This window comes from Psammomys obesus, unplaced genomic scaffold (assembly GCF_907164565.1).
Source record: "Psammomys obesus unplaced genomic scaffold, mPsaObe1.curated_primary_1811, whole genome shotgun sequence".
NCBI lineage: Eukaryota > Metazoa > Chordata > Mammalia > Rodentia > Muridae > Psammomys > Psammomys obesus.
Window position 1 is genome coordinate 1,160,031 of NW_026594240.1, and position 9,511 is coordinate 1,169,541.

Sequence of the window (9,511 nt, forward strand, 5' to 3'; positions counted from 1 at the left end):
CTGCCCTATAAAGCTGCCTGGTGAGTGGGAAAGTGGACGGTGTCACTTGAGTGAGCTGCCCGTTAAAGCAGATTATTCGTCCACTCCCTCCAAGATCATCTCCAACTGTAGTCCAGCTGTCTTGCGTGGCTTGTGGAAACCCTCCGTGGGGGATCCCAGCTCCTTCTGGGCTGTAGCTGAGACCTAAGACACACACACACACACACACACACACACACACGAACATGCGCACACACGGACACACACACATATGCACACACAGGGGCTTTTTTTTGAAACTACGAGGAAAATGTGTTTAAGTCCTAAATATTTTTGTGGGTGCCCAAATGGTGCCAGGGTCGCTGTGCACCCTAAGCTCCCCTCCAGTGTTGTTCCCGGTGCCCAGGGCCCAATTAAGCTGGCCGCCTGCTCGCGGCAGCCGCCTCTTATCGGCGGGATTGATGCTGCCTCAGCTCCTGTATATCATTTCCAAGATTTTTTCTGTCCAACTCCTCGGCTGCTTTGGCTTCTGCGGCTTTGACTAATGATTGCTACAGATGCCCACGTTTCCAGAATCCTAATAGCCAGGCAGAAGGGCTCGCAGTTAGCGGTGACGGTACTGCGCATACGGGGTTAGGGCTGGAGGAACTGGCGTGCTGCAGGTCACAGGGCAGGGAAGAGGTTGTGCCCAAACCTGAACTTCCGCAGGAGAGAAGCCCCCTCTCCCTGTGGAGAAATCGTACAGTATCACTTCAAAAGAAACAAACAAACCCGTTACTAGTGACTCATCAGTGATGGGAGCGGAGGCGGAGAAGTTTTTATTAATTGTAAATAAAGAGACTGAGCAGGGGCCCAGCAGTTGGGGAAGGGTCAAAGTTTCTCCTTCCAGATGGAGAAAAAGAAGCAAGAGGCCAGTGGCCTTTTCTCCGGAGAGGCCTGTTCTTGCCTGTCCTCCACCTCTGTCCCTGCCCTAATCCACTCCGGTCAGGTTTAACACCCCTGCCCCTGTGCCTTCCTTGCCTCACCTGCAGCGCTCACCGTAGAGGAGGCTGGACGGCGGGGTCCCGGGGCGTGGGTGACGGAAGCCCCCGGAAAGGCCGCTGCCCGCTGCCCGGGCGGCCAAGTTGAGGGGCCTCCTGGATGCGGGGTAGCCTTTGGACCCCGATCGCCTCGCGCGCGTTGGGGTCTGCAGTCAGGGCCTCAGGCCTGCGGCGAAGGGCGCCTGGGCGCGTGGAGTTGTAGCGGGGTATGCTGTCCCGGGTTGCCGGTTCCCCGCCAGCGCGAGCTCAGGTGTTCCCCAAAGTCCAGACCCGCGTCTTGCTGCTTTCGGTCTCAATCCAGACTTCCTCACACTTTTTGGGGATAGACAGAAACACAAACCCGCAGACCCCAGCTCGCAGGCCAGGCGCCACGCGACAGCTCCAATGGGGAGGGCCGCGCAGCACCAAGTGCCTCCGAGGCGGGGGGCAGGACCAGCTAGCCGCAGCCTCGGCGCGCCCAGAACGGTGTAGCTTGGGCCAGGCGGTCTAGGAACCCCAAACCACGCCGGCCGCCTGCACATCTGGGGGGGGGGGAGAGGAGGGACTCGGAAATACAAAAAAGGGAGCCGAAATTTTTAAAAATCGGAGACGCGGGCGTCTGGAAGCAGCCCTACAGAAAATCAATCACGTAATTAAAACAGGGAGGGCTGAGGCTTGGGCCGGGGTCCGGGTTCTGTGGCCTAAGAGCGGGGCGGGAAGGGGGGCAGAGGTGGCAAGGCTGTGGGTGTGACTGCCCTGCACGCCCAGCCGCGCCCGCTGCGGGGAGTTCAGAGCCCCTGGATGCCAGTCCCCGTGGGTCGGGAGAACAGTCTGCGAACCCTCCCAGGCCGTTCTGGCGGCTGCCACAATCCTTTCCTGGGCTTCCCTGTTTTCGCGGGGTCAAGACGCCCATTGGCAGGCAGTGGAGGCTTCTCCCTGAGCCCAGCGGTACGGTGGATCTGCCCAGGCAAGTTCGACAGAGAACAGGGTAGCACCTAACTTCTCCGGGTTTAAGCCAAGGTGGGGAGGTAGCACCTCAGTTTTTTAGGCACTTACTTATCTCCTTTGGCCTTGTTTTCCCCAACCCAAGATCCAAGGCATACCTTTTGGATGACTCCGGTAATAGGCTGAGGCTTGGAAGGAGGCCACAGGGCTTATTACAGGCGAGATTTGGGGCTTGAACAGGGTAAGACAAGGAAAGGCACCTGGGGGAGAGAATAAGGCGCCAGGAGTGTCGTTCTGTAAAAAGAAGATGCACGGTTTTATTGAGGTTAACAATGGTGATGATCTGTGTGGCTGAGTCATGCCAAGCTATGTGGTGCAGCCCCTTCTCACAGAGGCGGCAGGGACTCCCCACTTTGGCTGTGGTTGGGAAGAGTAAAATGAAGACCTATCACATCTTACTGTGACCTTTCTTCTCCCACTAGAGAAAAAGGAAATCTTACAGTCCTCACTCCTTCATCCCGCCCCTCTCCAGTTCTCCAGCCCTTGTCTTTGGTCTTTCTTGGAGGAGCTCTCTTCTTGTGAGAGAGTAGAGTTCTTTGAGCTGTTACACAACCAAGTCCCCACAAGTCCTGCTGTGACCCTGGAGGAGACCCAGGATTCCCTTGCCCCTCCTGAAATATTCCCTCTATCCCTAATCTTTGCTTGTCTTCTTGTCTTGGTCCTATGTGCCTAATCTCTCCTGTGGCTGGAAACTCCAAGGCTAGGAATACCTCAGAGCACCTTGAAACTCCCTTTCAACACCAAAAAGAGTTCCAATTTCCTCAACTGTGAGTGCCTAGGAGCTTTCCCTAAACCATGGCCATCCTAATCTGTACATTTTTTTTTCAAGACATAGTTAGTCTCTTTTGAAAGTTCTCTCAACAAAAAAGTTCAGGTTTCAAGCCTCTAACAAAGCAAGCGTCCTTCATTGTGAATCACAGTTTACAACAGGGTTCATAAGATTTGCATCAGAGAGAAAGGGATACCTCAAACAAGCCGTAATGGGAGATATAATCCAGCAGCTCTGAATGGGATTGGGGTCCACCCAAGCTGGGGTGAACAGAGAGTGGGGACCCAATCTCTAACTAACAACATTTCTCCAGCATGAAAATGAAGCATCAACTTCGTTAGCCCTGGGCCTTCATTTTTCCCCTTCCACATTATAACTAGTTATTGAACTCGCTGGAAGATCTAAAGGCCATTTGCGAAGAGACAAATTTCAATGGAGTTTCCCCATCAATAACCCCATGGCAGTGACCTATTGGAGCAAGTCAAACACCCGAGGTGAAATGCAGGTCACCCTGTCTAACCAATATTAAAATGTGGCCACTTTTTAAAAAGCCACTTTAAACGAGATTTGAGGAAAATTGAATTCCAAGGAAGGCAAGGCAGGGGAGAGCCACAAGAGGACCTTGCTTATGGTCTCTGAACAAACAAGAGAAATTCATCTTTAATATTTTAAAGGGGGCAAATTAACATTCTGTCATTGCGGGTTCCTTTCCTTTCCTTTCCTTTCCTTTCTTTTTCTTTTCTCTCTCTCTCTCTCTTTTTTTTTTTGAGACTATAAGCAATTCCAGGAAGGGGAAAAAAGGTTGAGTATTTTCTAGTGGCACAACCAGGTTATTAAAATCATTTTAGGCCAATTTATTACTTTTACTGACAAGATATTTTAAAAAAATCAATTAAGCATTTGCATATTCTTTTGCATACATTAGTCCTGCCTGCTGGCTTTAGGAAAGAACAAAAACATACATGTGCCCATGTACACACAGAAAGATACACAAAGAAAAAAAATGGTACAAGACTCTTGTTTTAGTTTGGGGTTTTCAAGTTGCCTGGGGGAGAAAAAAATCAAAATGGAATGAATTGCCTGATTGCATACCATCTAAAAGTCAATTTATTTGAGGAAAAGGAAAGAAGCATGCTTTAATTTTTAATCCCTAAAACAATAACAAAGCCCATGCATTATAAAAGAAAGAAAGAAAACCAAGCCCTGTACTTCAGAGAGTGGAGAAAAGAGACCTTAATTTTCCTTCTTTTACAGTCTCAATCATGACTTGTTTCTTTCATTTATTTTATTTGCTCCTCGGAAAATTCAGGGAGTGTGAGGCGGGATTTTCCTGCAGCACAGAATCTGTAGAGTCGCTGAGGTATCTCAGCCAACATCTTGTTACTGGGGAGGGAGGAATATGGGTTAGCCAACGGTCAGTATGGTAATCGGGCACAATAAGGCCTCTCACAACAATGGACACGTATTTTTCTTCAGTGGTGTCAGAAGGGAAGCGCTTTGTACTGAAACATGTTTCCGAAAGAGAAACCAGATCGAGATTTAGAAAGGAGATGGGGTGTGGGGCAGCATGCAGAGAGCATTTGGATGCTGGCGAGAGGTGGTCAGAAAACAGAAAGAATAAAACTGGGACCAAGCAAAGTCGAGGGCAGAACCTTTGGGCTGGCGAGGCAGGAGGCAGGAGAGGAAAGCACAATGGGAGACAAGACCAAATACAAGCATTCTTCACTGAGAAGGGGCCCTCTCCCACACCAGTTAAGCCCCTGCTAAATGTAAGAGACCTCCACAGGAAAACAGTCCTGTTTGTACCAATGTTCAGGTAAACACCGTCTGTGGGTACCAGCTCATGTGACAGGGAGCTCCCTTCTCTTAGTTACAGGAGCCCCAAAGGATTTTTGTTTCTTATTTGGTTTTATTTTTATTATTTTTTAGATGATGTAGATGAGAGTGGACATATTTGAGGAAATTTCATAGATTTTACTTTCTGGTTACTCATGCTGAATTAGCTCTATTTATTAATGGCTGCATAAAAGGCATTTAATATTTTAACAAATATTGTACATACATATATGGTATGTATTTGTTAACCATATTAATCAAAGACAGACTGGGCATTCAGTGTGAGGCATCTGAACCTGTGTCTGTCCATGGACTCACCGGCAGAAGCTGAGAAATCTAGGAGGTTAGGGGCATGTGCGCTGACAGGCGGTATCTTGGGAAAGGCACCTTAGTAAGTTCAAGAAGGTTAAAGCTGAAGGCTGAGGTGGGAGGCAGGGCTGGGATAGGGGACAGGAATGGGGCTGGGAGAAGGGTAGGCAAGCGGAAGCTCACCTTTGCAGGTGGGAAAGGGGATATTCACAGCTGGAGCAGAGCGAGGCCGCACAGGCCTGAAAAGGGGTAAGCTGAAGGGCTGAAAGAGTTCTATTTTTCCTCACTCTTTCTACCCTACCACTGCTCTCTGGGGCTTTGGATTCCCCATGAGACAATTTGGGGCTGTTGCTCAGATCTCTGCAGAGTGGGGACTTAGTAATAGCTTCCCTTTACCCACCTTCAGCAACTTGTAGTTCACTCTCACCAGCAACAACCGAGAGACAGAGAGACAAACACAGAGCAGACACACACACACACACACACACACACACACAGAATAAAAGAAATTCTGCATCTGCACACAGCTCCCAGGCAGCCACAGCTTTGTGCCTGCTCCCTCTCACAGCTGTAGCTCCTCTTCAAACACACAGCCAGTCTCCACACTCAGGATTCAGGTCCAAGTGAGCAAGGATTCTCCAAAAGCTTTGGGAGTTTGGGAGTCTCCTGTAAGAGATGTTGACCTCCAAGGAATTTCTGTTCCCTTACCCAGCTGATGGGGAGATGTCTCTTGGGGAGAGGGTATCTAGGACTTTGAAGCACCAAGTCATGGGGGCCAAGCTCTAGTGAACCTGGGCTGGGCCCTGAGTATGGGAGCAGAGAAGGCAGCCAGGGCCCAGGGATTTGCTTGTGGCTCCCTCCCCATTCCAGCCCTCCAAATGAGCACTGATTTGGAAGTGGGGACCTTCTCCCACATCCCAAAGGTGGTGAAAAGGAATGTGGGGAGTCTCCTGTTTTCAGTATCTCTCTCAAGGGGCTTTATTTATTTTTCTCTTTCCCCTCCTCATTCTCTTAATTGCAGATGTTCTAATTAAACCCTCAAATAGTTGTTATGCTGTTTTAAAAGGTACTTATTCAAGTGTCAACCAGGCTGGGCTGGGAGGAAGCAGCACAGGGTGGCGAATTAAAGGTAGATTGACTAATCACGGCGGCGATCATAATAATAAAATCAGAGGGAAAAAAATCACATTACGACTTTTGGTGGAAAGGAGGGAGCAGGCAGCCAGCGGCCGCCAGCACAAAGACTGATTTATGACGTTTTACAGCCCTATAAAAGCTGTAGCGACGAGGCAAGCGCTCCTACCACCGCTGGCAGATTTAGTCTAATAAATAAAACATAAACAGTTAACTTTATGTGTCACTTTTATTGTTATCAAGTAAAATATAGCCGAGTCCCGGCAAGCTATGATTTTAAACTATAATTGTTATCAAGTACAACAAGGGGACCTGGCTCCCTCCCTGGGCTTCCCCTCTGCCGCCCCCCACCAACTCTGAGTTATAGAAGATCAGTTAATTGGTGTCCGATGAAGAGGCCACCCCTAGCTGTAGAACCAACGGCTAGAAAACTATCCTCCCCCTTCGCCCCCCTTCTCTTCCCAGGCGTCCCACCTCCCCTGGGGGTATTCTGTGGAGGGGTGACGGAGGGGAGAGGGATGCTGTGAGAATAGGCCCTGGACCCTGCCCTGTCTCCAGAGCTTAGTTCTCTCACCTCTCTGCTTTTGGAAGGCAGCCTGGAGCTGGCCTTGGGGAATATGTGTTTACATGTAAACACACGTGTTATAAGGGAAACAGTTTGGGAATCAAACAGGCTCTACCCAAACAGGCCTCCCTTGAGGGTAAGACTTGAAGGAAAAACTCTCAGAGCCTCGGTTGATCCCCACTTCAGGACACTGCTGGAAGAGACCTCTCTCTCCTTCTCTCTCTCCCTCTCTCTCCCGAGCAGCTGGGGGGGGGGGCAGCCTGTTGTGAGAAGTCAGCCGGCCAGAGAGCCAGGAGTCACACAGGAGCCACCGGGAGGAGGTACCCTCTGTTCTGGAGCCTGGGCCGGGAAGGACAGTGGGTAGCAGGGAAGTCAAGGTTTCTGAAATCCGCTTTTGCCAACCACTTCCTGTCTCTCTTCAGCGGGGGCTCAAGCCCTAGACCTCCAGAAATGACGTCAGGATCGCTTGCATCCCGCTGCCTCAGCCTGCCTAGTACTGCTGGGACCCTGTCTCCAAGGCCCCTTGGCCAAGAGGGTTGGGTGAGTGTGTCTGGGGGAGGGAGCCGGACTTGAGGATCCTTGGATGGGGTAGGGCACCCCAGGCTCTCCAGCCTCGTAAGCTCAGCCTGGGCCCCTCCCCATCCAACCTCCACTGAAGCTCCCGTGGACCGTCCTCTTCCTGCGAAAGAGAGGCGCTGCCCCGTGACCTGCGCGGACTGCAAGGCGATTGCTATAATGGAGCCCACTGGAAAGGCTCTGGAGCCGAGCGCACGGGGCGCTGGAGGCCCGAGAGGAGCCCCTGGGCGGGGGCCGAATCGCAGCCTCCCCACAGCCCCCAGTGCCCAGGCTTTGAAGCCGGGAGCCTCCACAGCCCTTTGCAGGGAAGGATCGTCAGTCTGGTGGGGAGTGAAGTGGCGGGCACCCCAGTTAAGCCAGCCACCCCCCCCCCCCCCACCCCGCCCCCCAGCAGCAGCACCACACACACAAAAAATTGGATACATTTTGAATAAAGCGATTCGGTTCCTTATCCGGGGACTGGGTCGCTCGGTGTGATTGGCCGGCGGAGTCACATGGTGAAAGTAACTTTACAGGGTCGCTAGCTAGTAGGAGGGCTTTATGGAGCAGAAAAACGACAAAGCGAGAAAAATTATTTTCCACTCCAGAAATTAATGATCATGAGCTCGTATTTGATGGACTCTAACTACATCGATCCGAAATTTCCTCCATGCGAAGAATATTCGCAAAATAGCTACATCCCTGAACACAGTCCGGAATATTACGGCCGGACCAGGGAGCCGGGATTCCAGCACCACCACCAGGAGCTGTACCCACCACCGCCTCCGCGCCCTAGCTACCCTGAGCGTCAGTATAGCTGCACCAGTCTCCAGGGGCCCGGCAATTCGCGAGCCCACGGGCCGGCCCAGGCGGGCCACCACCACCCCGAGAAAGCGCAGCCGCTCTGCGAGCCGGCGCCTCTCTCAGGCGCCTCCGCCTCCCCGTCCCCAGCCCCGCCAGCCTGCAGCCAGCCAGCCCCCGACCATCCCTCCAGCGCCGCCAGCAAGCAGCCCATAGTCTACCCTTGGATGAAAAAAATCCACGTTAGCACGGGTAGGCAACTTTGCTTTTCGCCCCCTCCCCTCTTCCCGGCGCTCCCCACCCTCCCCGGCCCCCTCTGGCCCGGTCCTCCTTTCTCTCCTTCCCCCTCTCTCTCCAGGAGCGACTCTGGGTTAGCACAATTGAACTGGATTTACGAGCGAGAATGGGTAATTACATCCCCCATAAATTTTATGGCTTAGCTACTCTGGGCAGTCCGAGCCATGTGCTACGATCTGTTATGTATGTGTGAAAACTATGCTCGCTTTCTAAGGGCGCATAAATAATTCAGTGTCGTTACAATGAGGATTCCCCTCTTGTTACACAAAGTCTGCAGCTCCCTTCAACTTCTTTATAACCCATTTAGCCTGATGACTTTATTTTCACTACTCCCTCCTGCTCCTCCAAGCCGAGGTTGGGGTGAGGGTGGGGGCAGGGAGCCTGCCGCCTCTGAACCCCACTATTCACTTCCCCTCCCCTCCCCCAGTGAACCCCAATTATAACGGAGGGGAGCCCAAGCGCTCGAGGACAGCCTACACTCGGCAGCAGGTCCTGGAATTAGAGAAAGAGTTTCATTACAACCGCTACCTGACCCGAAGGCGGAGAATCGAGATCGCCCACTCGCTGTGCCTCTCTGAGAGGCAGATCAAAATCTGGTTCCAGAACCGGCGTATGAAATGGAAGAAGGACCACCGGCTCCCCAACACCAAAGTGAGGTCAGCGCCCCCGGCCGGCGCCGCGCCCAGCGCCCTCTCGGCAGCCACCCCCGGCACTTCTGAAGACCACTCCCAGAGCACCACGCCGCCAGAGCAGCCTCGGGCAGAGGACATCACCAGGTTATAAGACATAACTTACACCCCTGCCCCCGCCCGCGCTCCCTCACACACAAATTGACTCTTATTTATAGAATTTAATATATATATATATTTTGGTTCTTTTTTCTCTCTTCCTCCTGCCTCCTCCCTTGTCAGCTCCAAACAGACGAAACAGATAAACAAACAAGCCCGCGCCCCTTTCCCTTCGCTGTTAAGGACCCCTTTAAGCATGTGGTGTTGTCTTAGCATGGTACCTGCTGGGTTTTGTTTTTTGTTTTTGTTTTTCAAGGCCATTGGGGGGGTATTTATTTTTTAAGGAAAAAAAGCTGCAAAAATTATATATTGCAAGGTGTGATGGTCTGGTTTGGGTGAATTTCAGGGGGAATGAGGGGAAGAAAAAGGAAAGGGAGATTTTTAAGCGGATTCTCATGCCTCTCCTCCGCCTTCCCCCATCTTTCCTTAGGCCTTTTGCATTGAAAATGCACCA

At 51.7% G+C, this 9,511-nt stretch overlaps 1 protein-coding gene across 1 annotated transcript; it reads left to right on the forward strand.

Annotated features, from left to right (window-relative positions):
• The first annotated feature begins 7,774 nt into the window (after positions 1–7,774).
• Hoxc4 (homeobox C4) lies at positions 7,775–9,217 on the forward strand. The gene is made up of 2 exons (XM_055618298.1): positions 7,775–8,224; positions 8,697–9,217. The coding sequence occupies exons 1-2, from the start codon at positions 7,786–7,788 to the stop codon at positions 9,050–9,052; spliced, it is 795 nt and encodes a 264-aa protein (XP_055474273.1). The 5' UTR covers positions 7,775–7,785; the 3' UTR covers positions 9,053–9,217.
• The last annotated feature ends 294 nt before the right edge of the window (positions 9,218–9,511 follow it).